Source organism: Sturnus vulgaris, chromosome 5 (assembly GCF_052056855.1).
Source record: "Sturnus vulgaris isolate bStuVul1 chromosome 5, bStuVul1.hap1, whole genome shotgun sequence".
NCBI classification, from domain to species: Eukaryota; Metazoa; Chordata; class Aves; order Passeriformes; family Sturnidae; genus Sturnus; species Sturnus vulgaris.
The window spans coordinates 62,842,810-62,863,011 of NC_142247.1; the positions used below are offsets into that span (position 1 = coordinate 62,842,810).

The 20,202-nt window shown below is 36.8% G+C and overlaps 1 protein-coding gene across 2 annotated transcripts in view; it reads left to right on the plus strand.

Annotated features, from left to right (window-relative positions):
- PTPN12 (protein tyrosine phosphatase non-receptor type 12) overlaps positions 1 to 20,202 on the plus strand; it is a 70,574-nt gene that overhangs the window by 17,925 nt on the left and 32,447 nt on the right. For both annotated transcript variants that reach the window (XM_014869054.2, XM_014869055.2), the window contains exons 2-5: positions 14,364 to 14,472; positions 17,537 to 17,613; positions 18,611 to 18,706; positions 19,709 to 19,747. In XM_014869054.2, the coding sequence (XP_014724540.2) occupies positions 14,364 to 14,472; positions 17,537 to 17,613; positions 18,611 to 18,706; positions 19,709 to 19,747 (321 nt within the window). The remainder of the gene's footprint in view (positions 1 to 14,363; positions 14,473 to 17,536; positions 17,614 to 18,610; positions 18,707 to 19,708; positions 19,748 to 20,202) is intronic.

Below are 20,202 nucleotides of genomic sequence, written 5' to 3' on the forward strand. Positions count from 1 at the left end.
CATGTTTCAACAGGCCCTGGACTGCTTGCAAGTGTTTTACATTTTTAGTTCTGTATAATTTCCTTTCATTCAACTTCCCCCATTTTCTTTCTTTCTTTTTTTTTTTTTTTTTTTTTTTTTATTTTTAAGTGCCTATTTCTAAGAGAAAAAATTGTGGCTTTTTTTTTTTTTTTTTTAACCTTTTCCTGTCTGGCAAGAATAACAGATGTAAGCAGTAACTCTAAGTAGTTCTTCAGAATGTGTCTTTAGCCACGTCTTGTACTTGTTCAATTTGGCTTCAAGGTGTTTTCCTTGCTGGGGGATCGAAAGATTCTCTGGCAAACTGATCCCATATCTTCAAAAAGAAAGCAATCTATACTTCGTAACCCTCTGAAATACTTAATTCCTATTTTTTCAACTTCATATCCTTCCCAGTCTCCTCCAAAAGAACCAAGAGGCTTCTTGTGTATGCTGCCACTACAGTGATCATTTCCTTGATTCTATAGGTTTCATACAATCCTGAGTGCATTAAAATACAACATAAAAATTTGGCTTACTTAGTTCTCACTTTGCTTGTTTGTGTGTCTTCTTTTATAATCCATGATGCTGCATCCCCTCTGGAATGCTCTTGCCCATCAGCCCAACATGATTTGTAGAGGTGTCATTAGTTTACAAATATGGTCCTGAAGTCAAGTTTAAGATTACTTTTATATTCCTAGTAGTCTCCTTTTGGACTTAAATTTAGACACCCTTGAAGAGGTCAGGCAGCTGAACTAGATGATAATTTTAGGTCTCTTCCAACTGAAATATTCTATTCAGAACTTTGCCTTAATATCTAGATGTAGTGCAGGTGAATAGAAAGAGCTACTAATTTCTTCTGACAGCAGTCACTTAATGTGCCTGAACTTTGACTTTGGCTTTGCCCTTTATTTAGGGTGTGGTGTTTCATGCCTATCACAGAGGATTTCACACTGTACTGTAATAATTTATATTATTGCTTCCAAGTCTAAGCCTCTTTAAGCTGGACTTACATTTTAGTAGAGGTAGAACCCACTCTTGTGGCTTGTGGTTTTTTTCTTTTTTTTTTTCTTTTTTTTTTTTTGGTTGGTTTTTGTTTATTTGGTTTTTTTTTTGTTGTTGTTGTTGTTATTGTTGTTGTTGTTGTTGTTTTGGTTGGTGTTTTGGAGTGTTTCAGGAAGTAGGAAACACAAATAACTTGGTCTTTCAGGTTTGTTTAACACCCATGTTCAGCATCCTGAAAAATGTCAGTAATGTTGTATGAAAGAGTTCTTAGTCATGAGGTTCTCAACTCTATTGGCTGAGCTTTGTGTCTAGGGCTATATTTGTTCTGTGTCTCTTACCCACAACTGCTGCTGTTCCTGACTGCTCCTGTTGTGGCCCATGGATGCTTGATAAGAATTTCCTCCTGTACACTTGGTCTGATAACCAAGGGCTGCCAGCTGCCCTATTTCCATTGGGAACCAAGGTTTTTCTCTGCCCAAGAGGACACTGACATCTAGTGGATGGGTTCCACTGACACAGGGTAAGAGAACTGCTGCTTAGTGGCCATCTTTCTTCTAAACTTTTACATATTTTTTCTTTCATTTAGATCCTTGAGGTTGTTAAGAAAAAGGAAAAAAAAGAAAAAAAGCCCACTCAATTTTTATGTAACTCCTTGAGTTTAAGGAGGGAAGTCTATGCAGTCAAAGTAGTTGTGTTTTGTTTTTACTGGATTTTGGGGTTTTTTTTTGTTCCTTGAAGTCACGTGCATATTAGCCTCGGTTGTTTGTAATGAAATGATTCAAGTTAGGGCATTGGCAGTTGTGCTCCCAGCCTGTGTAGAATCTAAGTTACCTGTGGAGCACAGTAAGTGGCAGATCATAAAATTGAATGGTTTGGATTAGAAGGGACCTTAAAGATCATCCAATTCCAGTGGCCCTGCCATGGACAGGGACATCTTGCTCAAAACCCCACCCAGCCTGGCCCTGATCACTTCCAGGGATGGGGAAGCTTTTATAGGCAACCTGTTCCAGTGTCTCACCACCCTCATAGTAAAGCATTTCTTCCTAATATATTAGCTAAACCCACCCTCTTTCAGTTTGAAGCCACTGTCCTTGGGAAAAGCCCCTCTCCATCTCTGCTGTTGGCTGCTCTAAGGTCTCCTTGGAGCCTTCTCCAGGCTGAGCAACCACAGCTCTCAGCAGGTGTTCCAGCTTCTCACCTCTGAGACACAAAGTGCCTCTAAGTTGCCCTCAGTTCTGTGCCTGTTCTTTGTAGGAAACTTGAAGCCTAATAATTGCCTAATAGCTGCCTTGCAGCTCGTCCTGGACACATTGGTTTAACTGGGAACCAAGTAGCAGGAGAAGCTTTAACAAAACCACAGGTTTTCCAGGAATGTTCCTAAGAAGAGAGCAGTGCTTAGAAATCAAACTTTCTAAAAATATTCGTTAAAGTGTTAGTATTTCATTAAAGACAAAAATAGACATTTTGTTTCTGAAGTAATAAAATCCACATTTCTTTATCAGAGAAAATAAACACAGCCTAAAGCTTGACAGCAGGAGATGCCATGCTTAAGTATTGCTGTAGATTACTGTTTGATCTCTCAAGTGTTTAAACTATTCTGCACTAGTACTCATCAAACAATAGTGTACTGAGTTTGGATTTGTTGACTATCTGATAACTTTGTGCATGTGGTCAGAATGAGACAATTTCAAGGAACTTAAATTAGGACTTAAAATCAAAGAAAAGCCTTCTTGTACCTTTAATGGTACAAGAGTAATAGAAAGTATAGACTGATATTGCTTAAGGTGAGGGTGTTAGACCTAAATGTTCAGGGACCGTTTTTAAAAGGAAAATATTTCTTCCTTGTCCAGAGTAAACATGAGTTGTTGTTTGTTTTCCTGAACGATGCTAATATTTGCTAGCATTCTTTGGTTACTTTGAAAGTGTCCCCAAATAAAACCAGACTATTGCAACTAAAACCATTGCAATAAAAAAGAATTAATGTTTTATGTGAAAGTACCAGGAAACAAATGTAAGAGCTATTAACACTTTTTGTGTGCGTTTAGGCAATACCAGTAATAGTAGAATATGAATGCATTGGTCCTAAGAGGAAAATGTCATTAATTTCAAGTTTTACTTACTTTGGACCACAAAGAAAATTAAAAACATAGTCCATCAAAACAGAAAAATCACAACTTTAACTAACCTGTTATGTTAATTAAGAAGAAAACCTGTTTCTTTCCTGTGTCCTGTTGTCTGTTGAGAATTTATATTGTCTTATCTGTAGTTCACCAGCATGCTGGACTAACTACTGAATACAGGTTATCAGTAACTATTCTGTGTCTTTTTTTCCTTGGTATCTTCTGTAACTCTTGAGCTGCCTCTCAATTCCTTGTGATATGCATTTGTGGTTCCTTCATTATAACTTCTAGCCTACAACTTTTTTTTTGGCATTTTTGAGGTTTATTCTTTTTTCTTTTACCCTGAAAGTTGGTTCTCTTGATTAATGTTTTATTCCCATCTTCATCTCTTGCTGTCTTCTGGTTTACCATCAAATATTTGTTCGTGTGCACTGCTTTGCTGGAGAGGTCATGAAGGAAAATGCCTGCTTGGTCTGGGAAGTTTTTTTGAGAAACTCTGCTTGTGAAATCCCTTCAGTCAGATGATTTTTTTTTTTATTTTTCCTTGTAAAAACAAACTAAAGAGACTAGTCTCGACTGAATTCCTGTAGAAATTCACATACTCTTCTTTTGAATTGGCACCATATCAAATACTTAGTTGAAGCTCAGATTGGAACAGTTTCCTTTTCCAAGAAAGGAAGTGGAGTCACATATTCCACATAGATGAGAATTCTAGATAAAGATCTTGAGGTGGGATCTGAAGGTGTTCCTTGCGTTTCTGAAATACCTGGAAGTAAATCTGTCATCCAGAACCTGGAGGTGTTGAATAAAGTTGTTTGTGTATCAGATAAAAACCCCCGTGCTATTGTTTACCAAACAAACTATCGCTTGTACATTCTGGATTGTAAATATTAATCTTTTTAAAGCAATGGCAGCTGAGGTTTATTTTAAATTTATCAGCAGCTTGATTGACAAGGCCCTTGTCTTAACCAGATTCATTCTATTAGTTGACTTGAGGACCTTTCTATTTGTTGAAATTTGGCACTGTGGAAGGAATGTACTTTGCACATTAGCTGTGTAGCAAATTTAAGTTGTGAAGTACTTAAAAACCTTTAGGTGATTGAGCATATACTTCATATGAGACAATTTTTGCTTTGCTCTTCAAAATATAAAAATTACAGAAATGATTGCATTATAAATGTAAAAAAGGCATCCTGCAACTATTTGGAAATAATTTAAAATTTGAACTGTGGTTTTGATGTACAGAATAAAATTTATTTATAAAGGCTTTATTGTAGAAGTATGAGGAGTATAGTGGTATAGGTTTATAGTGGTATAGGTTTTCAACATTAGTTTTAAGAGGATGTACAATGCATGTCTTACTTGACCCTCTAGGTACAAATTTTGTGAGTCTTCAGAATTAAAAATTTCCTCAAACATGTTCATGGTTTCAAAAAGGTTAAACTTCAATGTGTTTGATTAAAATAATGTTTTCATTTATTTTCTGGTAACTTCACTGTAATATTCTTGTCTTTGTATCCTGTCAAGATACAGGCCTGCCAGAGATAACTGTTTCCTTTGTAGCCACTTTTGGATTGGCATGCCCTGAGAATACCTGGGATTAAGTTTGCCATGGAATTCAATGTGTTAATGGTATGTCAGACAATAGATGGTTGTGTTGGAGAAGCACCACAGCCTTTCACTTTTCTTGAAGTGCTTATTGAACAAAATATGAGGCAAGTAAGAAACCTTCTCCTTGAGTGGTAATACTGTATTAATACTATAATATGTATTCTTAAAGGTAATAGTGTGTAGTTGTCTGTGTTCCTTTTGTGGGAGACAATTGCATACAATATAGCATGAATGGAGAAGATTTAAGGACCTTTTCTTGAATTCAGCAGAAACAAATTAAATGGCAAAGTTCATATTGTTCAAGCATTTGAACATTTAGGAGTTCTACTTCAATGTTCAGCCATCAAAGCAAGGGCTTTAATGGAGAGAAATAATCTAAAGGCATGCATGGAAATAACTGGTTGTCTGAATTTATTGTTTCTGTACTAGTCATTACTGCTTTGGTTTCATTTCAATAGTTGCTTTATAGTTCTTTCTGCCAGAATTATGAGAATTTTGCTGGCCATTGGATTTCTTGTCCTGTCTCTTTTTGAAACCAGAATAAAAAATTGGAAGGCATGTGCTTCTGAAGTGTTGGGGACAAGTTTGTTAGGCAAAAATCGACAGATACTGCAAATATAAATGATTGCAACACAAAATTCCTTTGTCTCTCCGTAAATATTGTGCTAGTTATTAGCTAGGGTTATTACAGTTGAAATCTTACTACAAGTTTGTGACTTTAATGAGGCTATTTCTTTCTAGGAGCTCTTAAAATGCTATTGAACTCTATCATAAATGGCCTCTTTATAACTAGCACATTCCTTGGCTTCCAAACACAGCCTCAAAGAAAGGGTGAAAATAGTTGTGTTTTTTCTCTAGATAGTAGAAATGTATTTTCTGTTTGCCGTCTTATATATATGGGATTGTAAAAAATAGATTCCCTGCATATGAGTTGCTGCATGGAAGTACTGATTCAGTGTTGGTCAAAAGTTTTTGTATTTTTATTTATTAAATAGTGGGGGTTTTTTAATGCCAGTCATGAACTGGCATAACTATATTACCAGTATCCTAGTTTTAACTGCTGAATAGTCGGGTTCTAAACTGCTGAAAGTCTCTAAAGATACTGTGTTTCTCTACAAGGTTCAACCTTGCTTTAAAAAAAAATAGTGAAGACTTCGGTAAAAGACAAAATTGGCATATTTTAAATTGGGATTGTATATTAAATGCTAAACACGTGTCATTGAATAGCAATTCAACTGTAAGCCAAAGGATGTCACTGAAAGGTACAGCACCTTTGAGCTCTAGAGATGTTTCAGTAAGGTAATTTGGACTCAAAACTAGATCACAATTACAGTGTTTCTTGACTGCATAAACAGCTCTGCTCTTTTTCCCAGAGCAGTTGTTAGGCTCCAGCTTTTCACCCTAAAGTCATTTTCAGTGAAAGTCTTACAGGACAGGATCTGTGTTTCAGATAAATTGGCAGGACATGGCTGTTAAAACCCTTTTGGGAAGGCAGGACATAACAGCTATGTCAGACCTTTTTGCAGGGAGTATGTGTGAGTGTGTGCAGATTTATTAAAAGGCTTAAATAAGGTTTTAATAAGGCTTCAGGACTGTTCTCCTGTGCCTTTATTTATGGCAGCTTTGGTAGTGGGGGACTAGCAGGTAGAAATTCTAGTTTAATTCTGTTGGGGTGAAAGCTCAGTGTTTCCTGTTTCAGTCATGGTACTTTTTTTTCTTTTTTTCCACCTTGTATGAATTGCTTGGAAAACAAACCCTGACCTCAAGGAAATGTGTTCCAAGGCGTGGGAAAAAAGGAAGGGTTTTGCATCTTGTGAAGGAAGAGGGAGGAGAATTTGGGTTGGATCCCCCCCTTTTCTTTCGTGCTGAGCAGGAACAAAAGCAAGATACATTCTCCATGGATCTTAATGCTTCATGCCACATACTATGAAAATGCAGGCAAGGGAATTGTAAAGACTGTGGGGAGTAATAGATGGTGATAGATGATGAAATATTTCGGGGAGAATAAAAACCTCAATCTTCAAGGATAGAGGCTAGTACTTATTTAGATCCACATGCTGTTTGTTGATATAAATTGTACCTCCAATGTATTTGCTGTACAGGTTTTCCTGTGAATGCTTGTCACAGGATGGTTTTGAGTGTTTCAGGATGTTATCTTGGTTTAGACACAAGCACTGAAGCTGAAGAGTCACAAAGCTGTCACAAACAGTGACTGGTTCAGCCCCTCCTGTGACCATGGAAAAATATAGTTTGTGTTCTGTTTAGCTGCCTGACTGACCTGGGATAAAACCTCTTGCTTTTGGGGTATTTTTTTGTGGAAAAAGCCTCAATTCTCCTTTGGAAACTTTTTTCTAGGGTTCCAAGGGTTGGTCCTGGCAAGATTGTTATTTTCATATCTTTTGCTGTTACATCAGAGCTGTTGGGTTTTGAAGTAAATCTGGTGTGTGTAAGGGGGAGCAGGACAAGTATCTCCTTCATCTCTGTTTTGGGTGAAGGACATGGTCTGTAGAAGTTTTCACTCAAATGTAGCACTGACAGTGTTAGTGTCACATCCAGGTTGCCAAAATTTGATTTATTTCAAAGGCAGAGTCTGGGATAGACTGTCGAGATGGGGTGGACTGTAGAGTGGTCATCTCTCCTGGGTAACTCATAGTGGCTCTTAAAAAGAAGTTTACCTAGACCTATAACCATTTTTTGTTTTAAAACAAGATTAAATGTGATGCTTTTAATATACCTGTGCTTCCAGCATGTTTAAAGCCTAATACTGAAGGGATAAGGGGAAAATAATGAATCCAGTAACTTGGAAATCATGATTTTAAACAAGGGGGTTCCCTGCTTTATGAGTTTTATTTCTTTGTTTCTCTAACTGCTTTCTGTTTGGGTTTATATTGTGAAGACAAAGTCATCTCGTTGCAAAAAAAATTGAGGCTTATTTCTATTTTGAATTATCAACAATTGTTCTGGAGTTGCTGTAACACTGTTAAGATCTGCTATTTGTAGTGTGTGCTAATGTTAACCTGTTCTGGTTTTGCATCAAGATGCTTCCTAGACTCGAGTCCAAAGCAGTCAACTTTCTAACTGTGCTTTCATACTAATAGAAATTTTCATGTTGTTCACTCATAGTCTATAAAGAACTGTTACTGTTTCATTGTCCAGCATGTTTTCACTTCTTGTCATGTGTTCACAATAGTCACTGCAATAATGTGACTGTGCTGAGGAAACAGTATGGTTCAGAGGTGGGAAGTTATAATCCCAATTCTTAATGAGTGTGCTGCAGGACTTTCTGAGATATCTCAGAACATACATTAGTAACCTACTAGCTAAAACCAGAATATGCTTTAGTGGTTTAATATTCTTTTTTGCTCTATTATTTCCTTGCTTGTCACCAAACCACAGATCTACTTAGTCTTCTTCAACCTTGTAAAACGGGCAGTAGGTATATGATTTAACTATAATGCTGAACATAAATTAGCTGTAATTGATAGTACTGCTAATTTAGACTAGGATTAACATGCAGATAGTATAGTTTTAGTTATGAGGGAGAGGAAAGGAGACTTTTGAAGCAGTCAGCCCACATTTTGATAGTGTCTGTGTAAAGCTATCTTCAGTTATTAGCAGTGTGGGAGATGTGTCTGATTCTAATGTTTTTCTTAGGGAAAATAAAGGTTTGGAAAGATGGGAAATGTTGGTCTTACTCTGACAGTACCTAACTCTGGAGAATAAGCTGCCTGAGTTTTTTTACCCGACTCTGATTTTAATGTGATACTGAAGAAAGTAGAATGTACCCCTTACAGACTGCTTGCAGTATTATCATTTTGCCATCTCTACATGAGGATATACCAGCATTGTCTTCATTGTCTGATACTTCTTTATGGGATAGAAATGCCCAGTTACTTCAGTAACATGAATTCAGCTCTTTCCTGAGAAAATACCAGAGAGTTAAGATGATGCAAAATCATAAAATGTCCTGAGTTGGAAAAAATCCACAAGAATCATCGAAGTCTCAACTCCTATACAGAACACACCATACAATCTAATACTGAAATAATGCTGTTTTCAGTTGTCTAGGTAATTTTGGAGGGGTTTTTCTGCTACATGGTTCCCACAAGCTTCCTGGAATGCAGTAGGGTTTGTTGGATTCATCATTGTCCTGCTATGAAATGCTGAAGACAGAGCTCCCAAGGGAGTGTAGTTACCAAGCTTGTCTGTTAATCACTTCAGCAGAGATTCCCTTGGAGCACCCAGAGCTCCAGGGTGAGAAGGTGTTGCCAGGAGAGAATGCCAAGGTAATGGAAACTCCTCCTTGTATCAGCTGAGCCTGCAATCTCCTTTCAGGGCATTGTTTCAGAGAGGTCCAGTGCTAGCCTGCTTTTTGCAGCCAAAGCCGTCTATGAATGTTGAGATACAGTGAAGTTTTACAAAACCGAGTCATTCTCCTTTCATTGTTTGTTTGACTGCTCTTTGGGAAGGCTTTTTCCCTCCTTCATGAGGGCTAGGAATTCTTGCAAACAATTGCTGTTTGAAAGTTGACAGGAATCAAGGGGGAAATATTGACATGGGTCACAAGTGTATGCTATTTTACAAATCCTCCTAAGACAAAGTGGTGTTCACTGTGTTCATTTATTCCTTGCTATTGCAACCTGGAGCTGCACATGCACTCCTGAATAGTCCATTCTCCACTTGAGTTTACTACCATCAGCTAGTCTTGGTGTTTCCCAGAGACCTCACTGATGAGAAAGTGATATAGGAGAACTCCAGTTGGATTTACAAGGCCTTGAAGTTGAAATTCTTCTGGAACCAAACCAACGTTTTAGGAAGTCAGAGCCCCATTTGAGCACTGATACCAAAGTCTGCATTGCACTGTTGCCAAAGGCATCTCTGGCATTTCTTCGTTCATAGGTACAGAACCTGAAACCTGTGTTATCTGACTATAGATAACCAGAAGATAGTAATTTTGAAATTTTTGTGGTAATTTAGTTCACATTGCTCCATACAGGTACATTTTTCCCACTGTATAAGTACTAGAGAATGTATTCTGCCCTAGTAAGCTTTATCTAAATTATTTGAATGAGATCAGAGTTGCACATAATTCTTGTTTTTTTTCTTTCCTGCCAGTTAGTAAGAAAAATGCCATGTCCACCTTATGATAAATAGCTGTCTTATTTAATGAAACGAGTGAGTGCATTAATACAATATTTTAAAAGTGTTTCCTAGCATCTTGTTTTATGTTCTGATTTTTAAGGTAACTTTTATGGAAGCTTTTCTTTAATTGCTTGTTTCTTTGAGTATTTCTTAATATGCTTTGACAAATTTTGCAGAGCAAAATACGTTCCTGTGTGATTGGCACAACCACTGCCAGAGCTGGCTGTGTAGAGCTTCCTGAGCCTGGTTCTATGGCCTTTTGTCACATGGCAAGTGGGTGTCATGGAATACTGTAGCAGCTGGCATCTGACACTGGTATGCCCTGCTCCTCGGGAATGGTCAGGAAGAGTCAAGAGAACATCTCTGTTGTATTATCTCTTGTTCTGCCAATTAGAAATGTCAGACAAGGCTTAGGAAGCAGTTTGAGGACTTGAGATAACAGAAAGTGGGGTGAAATATTTGTCTTGTTCTCCTTGAAAAGAAGCCTGGAAAGGAGTCAAAAGAACTTTGGTATCTTAAATAAGTTTATGCTTTTGAAGTGGGTTTTTAACATTTCAGTGGGCTATATAAATGCTTTCTTTAATCCACAAACAGCACTTTTATGATATTAGGCATTGTGTCTTTAAAGGCTTTCTAAAGTGTTAAATAAATAAATAAACTGACAATGAAAGTTAAAGATCTGTATTTCCTGAACTGATTGGACAAAGTTCTTCTTAATATGGTAGGACTCCACAAGTTGGATTTGAAAAGCTGGTTTGTCTTTTTGTAAAAACTCTGAAGTAGATTTGTAGTACAGATTGTAAAACCACTGTGGAAGTTGGAAGTATGTTTCTGAAACTTTAATTGTTTCAAAGACTCATCTCCCCACTGTCACATGTGGTGTTTGTCACCACCCCACAAACCACTTCTGTCACACAATGAATAAGCAGAATAAAAAATTGAGCTTTTCTAATGACTGGAACTAAAGGCCTTGTGAATGTAGTTCTTAAAGTGCATGTTTATGGCTCATCATGCTTACTCTTTGACCATTTTGTTTGTTCTCAAGAGAACAAGTGAAGATTTCCATGGTGCCAGAACAGCAGTCCCAGCGAGCAGAGAAGTCACGGAAGAGCCCAATGTTACCTGCAGAGGCACCAGGCTGCACCTCCCATGGCTCTGCTCTTGGCACCCCAGTATCTTCAGGGAAGCATTTGGGCACTTGACTGACTTACCCCCAATGAGCCCTGCTTTGTACTCTAGACAGTTTTTATTAAGAATTCGCTTGAAACCAGGCTGAGATGGATCTTGCTGGCTGTCTTGTCAGCTTAGTGTAGTCTGAACAGAATTCTTTTCTCTTCTGCCCCCATTCTGCTGTTGAGTACATTCTCCTCCTCCTGGTCACTCTGGGCTATATCCTAGGAAGCACTGGATCCTTTGCATCCCCCAGCAGGCTGTGAGCACACTCTGCAATCGCCATCTGCAGGAATTTCCTATTGCATGTAGGGCGGAATCCTCTGCTGAATCTGGCACTTTTCCATTCCTGTGGTACTCTGTTCAAAGCTCCATTTTAAAAATTCTTTCCTTACTCTTTAGTCAATTCTTCCTTTTCCAAAGCATGAAATAGGTATTATTCTATGTAGCAGATACTACTGTAAAGAATGCTCCTTACTCATTTTGATTGCTCTCAGGACTTAGGTATCTTCTATTTCCCATGTCACAGAGCAGCTGGCAAACATGCATTAAAAGCATGGATCTGAAGTATTTTAGGAACAGATGTGTGCTAAAATCAACCTGTATTTCATTTCCACACTTTGCCTTGGAGCTGGGCTAAGTTAATCCTACTTTCTGGTCTGTTTAGCAGACTGCAGAGCAGGGGAGATTGAATCATGTAGGGAAGAAGGCTGTGCTGGATTCTCATAGCATTGTTTTCTAGAAAATGAGAGTTGGTACTAGTCACTCAGGCCTATTTGGCTTACAGTTTGTCCAAATTGTAGTGGTACAAGTGTTTATTCTTGCCTTTAAAATGGGCTTACACAAAAAGGATAGTCTTCCTACTTTTTGATACCTAACCTGACTTCCTTGAGTGTGTTCTTTCTCATGTAAAACAACTTTTGATTCTAGTCCTGTTTTGTAGAAGTAGGTTTTCTCTAAACTTCTTTTAAGCAGAATCATGACATTTTGCACTATAAAAATCAGTAAGATGGAGGGAAAAACCCTTTAAAACCCATAACCATGTTGGAACAATACACAAAATCATATTAATGACTGTGCTTGGAAAGTATCACTGTTAGTCTTTGCTTTTTTCCCCCCTCTTATTTGGAGATTTATAGCCTATTTCAAACTATTTTTCAGCCTTGCAGTTCATAGCCGATTTAGCCAAATTATGTGCATTTATTTGGTTTTTTCTGGTCTCCTGGATGTGTTAAGTCTTAGCAAAGGTGAAATTTTTTGACTTAGGAAAGGTCAGCGTTATGTAGGACAGTGTCTCCTATGTGCAGTGATATTCTTTGTGCTGTGTGACAAACCAATTTTCTCTGCTTGCTGTGTGTTCAGGTTATGCTGTGAATTTGTTTTTAGTGTTGCAAAGATGAGTGTAGTCTACATGGAGGCTTCCAGGAGCTGTTTGTGTCTTGTTAAAATTTTAATCATCTTCTTCCTCACTCTTGCAGTGATTTCAGGTTAAATACTTACCAGCTTGATCACTGTGTGGTCAGACACTTATTACCGCACCTCCAGATATTTACCATTTTCCTTCACTGATTAACATTGCAGATTTCTCAAAAAAATTAATTTTTAGAAAAAAAATAGTTGCATGCTAGTTCTGTTGCTCTTTATAGTATTCAGTGATTGAATCTGTGATTAAGTCATTGCAGAAGAGAAAAAAATTGAAAACTGGTGCTTCTTGATTTGCCTTTTTATTTTATCTTGCCTTTTTTTTAACCTTACCATTGGTTTTTGCTCTGCAAATGTCAGTTTTCTAGTTTATTAGATGTGTATTATTCAATTAAATTAATGACAGATTTTATCCACATTTGCATAGGTAATCTGATTTTCTTTTGCTATATCCATATAAATTTCATGAAAATGTTTTTCTGTATGTAAGAGAGATGCTAAGTTTTATGTGATTTTACTCTTAAGGTTGAGGGTGGGGCTAGGACAATTTTGGACCTAATATGCGTAATTAATTGCATAATAAATTGCATAATTGCATAATAAATTAGAAAGAATTATTGGAAGGCTTGAGTTGCCAAAACATTTTTTAAATTAAAGTGTGCAGTGAGTGTCCCAAGTGTTTTCTTCTTGACTTCTTCCAAAGCTACTAAAACTGGCTTTCCAAAGAGATAATTTTCATTGTGATTCCTTTCTGCCTGTATATTGTTGCATAGTCAGTGACAAACAAGATTTACATTTTTAACTGCCAAAAAAACCTGTCCCATTGTCCCCCTACCCCAAAAGAACACAAATCATGAATGTTTTGAGTCTTCAAGTGTACAATGATGAATTGATTATGGAGGGAGGGACACATGAAGAATGTCTGTCCTTCTGCCTGTGCAGAACACCCCTCCACTGGAGATGCTAAACTTGTTTGAAGCTGCTTTCAGCCTTCCTCTTGGTAGTCTCATGCACCACCACCATGCCAGTGTCGATAGAATGGCTGGGTTTGCAGCCACCTGAGTTAAATCTCTTATTTCTTTGGTGTTCCTTTTTAAATCTGGATGTCTACAAAGTTTAAAATAACAAGCACTGCTGGCTCTTCTTGCATTTATTTTTTTCAATGAGAACTTTTACTCCTCAGTTGTAAGGTTGCAAAGGCCTAACTTGTTTGGAATGCTAGAAGCTTTATTGCTCTTTTTATTTCCCAGCTTACTGGAAGGCAGGGGCTGGTTTTTATTATTAGAGGTTTTGACTCTCTCACATTTCTAGGATTTGAAATAGATGGGAGGGGAAATGACACACTTATGAATACAGCAGACCTGTCATTCATCTTAATTGTGAATAGCTTGTGCCTGAAACAGGGACCTTCTTTCTTTGGGCTTGAAAGTTCTTGGAGTTGTGTGTTAGGAGGTGGCACCAGTTAAATGTGAGATTTTGGTTTCTGTTCAGTTGTCAGTGCTGGAAGCTTTGTGCTCAGCTGTTCCTGAGCCAGCCCATGCTGTGCTCCAGGTACCCTGAGATGTTTCTGTTTCTCACAGGTCTTCTTACTGCAGGTGTTACTGCACAACAGGGCAATGTATTGTCCAAGTGAAATATGGCCATAGTTCATGCTGGTGCTATACTGGCTTTTCCAAAGTTCCATGTCTCATGATGCATAGAGCTGGCATCAGCATGGGTATAAGCTGTTGGTGTGCTAAAAGTACTGGATAACTAGGTGTTTAAACTTCATTGTAGTGAGTATCATAAAAAGAGAGGTTTTTTTTTTTTTCCAAGTGATCATCTTCGTCAATGAAACTAATCCCTTGTGATGTTTATTTTGAGGCTTGAAAGTATAACATAAATCTTTTATTCCAGAGGTTAAGAAGATTATCAACAAAATACAGAACAGAGAAGATCTACCCAACAGCTACTGGAGAAAAAGAAGAAAATGTTAAAAAGAATAGATACAAAGATATACTGCCATGTAAGTCTGATTTACATGTATTTTGAATTTTACTTTTTAATTATTACTAAAAGGCAAAATTGGAGATAATTTGCTGAAAGATGACATTATTAAATTATAATTTTTTTTATTTTTAACTTGAAGGCAAAGTGACTGAATATTATATTTTATCTGGAGAGGTATCACCTGAGGATAAATGTGTTCTGATTCTGAAACTGTATTGAGCCGACACTTTCATTTTAGCTCAGAGTAGTTGAGAACTTTACTGGATGATTGAGTGTATGTTTTCCTTAGGAGCATGTTATTCGTGGTAGAAAACAAACAAATCTCAGCATATACTCTAGGTGAAATTCTAAGGAGGCTTAAGGGAACCTGTTTTGATGTAAAATACATATTTTTTTGCCTGCTTGTATCCTGCAAATGGTGTTGGAAAACTTCCAGTGCTTTGGTTCCTATTTTGCTAGAGTCCAAATGAAATTCTTTTTCATGTGTGGACACAGAAAGCAAGAGTCAGAGCACAGTTTAGATTTTAAACCCGCCAACATGTGAATGTCACAGATCAGTGATCTGAAATTACAAGACTGTCAATTACATGCTCACTTTGTGTAGCTCCTGAGGCCACTTATTTCAGAAAATCTCACTGTGCTTCTTGATCTGAACATCTGATAGTGAGATTAAAGTGCATTTTGACAATTGCCACTTCTCTTGTCCCAGAAGGTCAGCAACAGGTACATTTTTCTCTCCTTATTAACTGGGAGGAAATGTTTGATAGAGTGAAAAAGAGAGAGGAAGTTTTAATTGTCATCTTATTAACAGTGTCTTGGCATTTTGGTAGAACATCATGAACAATACAGTGAAATCTCGGTAGCAGCCAGGCTGAATGGTGAGACAGTAGCACTGCAGCAGTGCATGGCTGCAGCTACAGCAGTAGATGAGCTCATCTGTCGTTGCATGGAAATAAAACCTGAGTCACTGACATCTGGAAGGGAACGAAGCTCACAGTGGGGAAACGAGCCAACTTCAAAGCTGACATTGAGGAAAACTGAAGATGTGTTTTCAGTTTGAGTGAATGTCTTAAACATCCAAAGTCTCCAGCAATGAGAAGGAGGAAAAAGGCAAAATATCCTTGTCTATCTCTCATAAATCCAGGAAATAATGTGCATTTGTAACTTAATCAGAGATTAGTGCTGTATTTATCAGAAATTGTTGCTGCTACCAGAGAGATCAGTACCTCAGCAATAACTCAACACTGATTTCAGAGTAGAAGATGCACGTTCCCATTACAGTTTACTAAGCCATCCTAAATGGTAATAAAATGCAATATGCTGTTCACTGGTCACCTGAAGAACCAATTAGTTATTGTGAACTGAGCCTTTAAGTTATATAACAATATCCAAACTTAATCTTCAGAAGCTGAGAACTGCAGTGAATTTTTTGGGAGGAATTCTATTCCAGACTTTAAACTCTGTAACAGAAGAGCTGTGGCACACAGAGACAGGATGGTGATGTTGACATTCGGAAACTGCTCTAGAATTTTGGATCTATTGTGCTGCAAAGATAGGATCCCTCATTAGCCTGCTACTTTAATTAGTCAGTTCTGCCACTCAAAAGCAGTTTTTAGTGTCAAGTCCGTGGCACCATTTCATGGTTAGAGGATGTTCTTGCTTTTACAATCTATGCATCAGTGTGTAATACAGTGCAATGTGTTTTATGGGTTTTTCTAGGCCTTTATATGAGTGTGTTGTCTTTCAATGTGTGATCTAAAAGTATCATAATTTACACTGGTGCTTTTTTAAGAAGCATTACATGGTAACACAATTTTTTCCTTGCATGTTATGAGGACTCTGGCAGAAAAATTTCACCATTTTGCAAGCTTTTTGGGAGAGCTCTCTGTATAGAAATAACTCTTAGCATTTACTTCTTCTGGGCATGGTTCCCTGTTTTATTATCAGTGATGTTTTTACAAAACATAAAAACCCAAGTAACCATATTTTCTCTTTTGAAATATATTTGTTCTTTGTCTTTCTAGAATTTAGGTCTAATTAAAGGTTTAGCAGCTGTTCTGTGGTTGAGGAATTGACCCTGGGAGCAGAAAGTAACAAATTGCTTGAGCAGCTGCTGTTTGTACAGATACTTCCGTTGCCCCATTTAAAGATAATTTCTTTTTTGATATGAATTTCTAACTACAAGAGCCTCTATTATAAAGATAGTCTGAGCAATTTTTATGTGATAACTAATAAGTGTTGTTATCAACAAGAGCTGGAAGGACTGGCAAGCCTGCCAACCACCTACAGTATTTTAGTAACAATCAAGTTGCTGTATTAAAGATGCAATTTTTTTTAAGGCCAAAAAGAATAACAAAATGTTAAGTTTATTCTGTCAACAAATAATAAGGATATTTTCATATTGCCATGGATTTTGGTCTCCAAAGATCTGCTGGTTTTATCAGAAGCTTTTTCTGAGACTGTCAGTAATGTTTGAGGCAGAAACTTGACATGTCCAAAAACCGTAAATGAAGGAATCTGCTGCTTTCTAGTTCAGAAGGTTTTTTTCTTTGCTCCAGCAAAGAAGAAAAGCCCAGTATTTGGAGGATAGAGGTCAGTCTGTGCCTGAGCAGTAAATCCTGGTGGCTGTTTCCTGTTTTAATACCTGATGGAGTCCTCCTTGGCAGAGACTTTGAGAGCTGCCAGCTGCTTTAACTGTGCACCAGTGTTTTGTGCTTTCTGCTTTCCCTAAGTGTGTCTTAATTCTGCCCACCATGATGTTTGTTAAGGTTGTGTAAATGCAGTTTTGATGGCTTCTGATGAATTGTATTCTGCCTCTTTGTAATGAATTGCTCTTGGAATTCCAGGAGGTGGTACCCTGTGGAGCTGAGTGTCAGAAGCACAGAGCAGTAGGAGCTACCGTGCTTATCACTCACTACCTGAGCTGATTCACACATAAATCAAATGCATTGACTTGCTTGTGTGACTCACCTTTGGAAAATGTTCTTTAATGTTCTCTATGTATTATATTTACTGTTCTATATTGACTTACATGTGTTGTAATCCTTGTTCAAAAAATTATTTTGGTCTGTTTTTTTTAGTTGATCACAGCAGAGTTAAACTGACCTTAAAAACTCCCCCACAAGATTCAGACTACATCAATGCAAACTTTATTAAGGTATGTGGTACTAGTTTAACAGTTTTCTATTTTTTTAAGTTTTTTTTCCTTGTCAGTGCATTTTTAGTATTATAGTCTAACATAAGCCCTTAAAGCTGTGAGGGAAGATATTCTTTTATTATGACTTGAATAAATTTGCAAACATGGTGCTATTTATAACACAATTTTAAAGGTTTGATTTTACTCCTAAGTGGAAATATAATGTAATTTTAAAGTGGCAGGCAAGTGAATTGGAGATTTATACCATAGGAAAATTCAGATTGTTTTGAAATGCAGTTGTTTTAACAGGTGACATTTTTAGGGACCATAAATGAGATGTTTGACAAATTGTATATGCTAATGTACATTTTGCTCTGTTTATGGAAAAAGTGTGGCAGTGGAATTAACATTCTAACATTTGTAAAGAGAAGCCAGAATTTGACTTGAAGCCTGTTACAGTTTTGTTTCCAAGTATTAATATCTTGAGCTGTCTTTGTAGCTTTATTCTGATGCTGCTTATACACAGTATTTATTTTTCAGAAACAAGTGTTCCTGTAAATCTTCCTGCATGAACATTTAGCTTGAAATGCTGAACATTAATGTACTGAAAATTTATATAAAATAGATTCTAAAATTTTTGAAATGTATTAAAGGGAAGGAGGAACTTGAAAAAATTCAAGAGGATGCTTTTTTGCAGAAAGATTTTCAGTTTTTCATCACTGAATGTTTGAGTAACAAAGAAAATGCAGACTTAAAGGCAATCTTCAGAATCTGAACATATTTATTTCCTGTGACAGTCTCTGGCAGTGCTGTTGCTGTTGTGATCTTGGGCTCCCTTGAGATTACCAGCAAAATTCCCACTAATGCAATTAGGAGTCTTGTTTTGAATTCACCCTTCCTGTTTTATACTTTAAAAAAGGATATTCTAATTTTACACCATTATAACCCAAAACCTTGTTAAATTCAGTGCAGATGAATGTTATTTATAAACATTAATGGTTCCTTTCTGCAATCCCAGGGAGTACATGGGCCAAAAGCATATGTGGCTACCCAGGGACCCTTAGCCAATACAGTCATAGACTTCTGGAGGATGATATGGGAATACAACGTTGCTGTAAGTAGCTATAGCAAAATTCAGTGTTACCTTATTTCATGGCACTGTGACTATGCCTGAGCTGGCTATTATTATTAAAATATTGACAGTGACTTAGACTATTTGCTTCCCAAATCTTGCTTTTTTGTAGTTAAATAGCTAAATAATAGTTAACAGCTAATAGTTAAATTAATATTATGTGTTCAGTTTAATAATGTAAATTCGAAGTAATAATTTTGTTGAATGAATGTTAAGTCCTTCATATTTATGAATAGGTTCTTGCTTGGTTATATCTGTAAGGTAGGAGACCTTACAATTCTGACCAATGTACACTGACAAAATCAAATACAGAACCAGACGACTTATCTTTCTTTTTATGCTAATTTTGGGTTAGTTACTGTTTTATATATTCTACATCTGTTTAAACAGATTTTGTCAAGAACTGACTTATAAGTATTTCTGGAAATTGGATAGGTTTGACAAATTATTTGTGAAATTTTTTTGGGGGGGATGTTGTTTGACATTGAAGTGATGGTTACTTACTGTAACAAACAGCTCACTTGTTGGTGCACTTTTATTGTGCTACTCATGTTTTTTGAAATAGCTTCACTAAGAAATTTGATGATGAGTGTTTTTTTGGGGGGGGTTGTTAATATTTTATGCATTCTATGTCACTTTAAGCAAATATAGCTATGTTTCTTCGTTCTATGTCTTTAAAAGTTTAGGCTTTACAGACTGAATAAGTAAAGTATTTGTACAGGATTACAGTGAATTTGAATTAAGTAGCCTTGAAGTGTTGTATTAGTGATGTAGATTTTGTCAAGGATGAAGCTTTGTTTTAGAATTAGAAGAGCATATGTAAGCAGGAAAGAAAATATTATTAATAATTAGTCTCTTCCATAGTAACCACTTAAAGTGTATCAGTATCTGCCTGACAGAAGCAAGTGGTGAAGTGTAGGTTTAAGTTACATGATCCAAAAGCATCTAACTCAGAGTCTTTTTTTTTTCTTTCTTTCTTTTCAGATAATTGTAATGGCCTGTCGAGAATTTGAAATGGGAAGGGTATGTGTCCTAAATACAAAAATAAATGAGCTTTGCCCATATGGGGCAATAGCTGTGAAGTTTCATATGCCAAATCCAGAACTGTGATAATAATATGCCAGATGAAGTGAGAATGCTTATCCTTACATTTCTGTACATAGGAAATAGTTCATAAAACTACATTTCTTTGTCCCATTTGTTGATTTACATGATTATTTAGGTGTCATCTCGGTGGAATATGTCTGTGTACAGAACTGTACCAAGGGTTTGTTTCTGGCCATGTCACTGTGGAACAAAGTGTCTTGCTCTTTGTGGGATGTAGGCCAACTATGAAAATCCTGAGTCCTTCAGAATTTCCTGTCAATTGATACAGCTGCAAAAACAATTTTTTTTAAAATCTCTCTTCTTTATTCTTATGACCTTAGAAGGAAATCCAGAATTATGAATTCCCAACTTGCACAAAAACTAAGCTTACA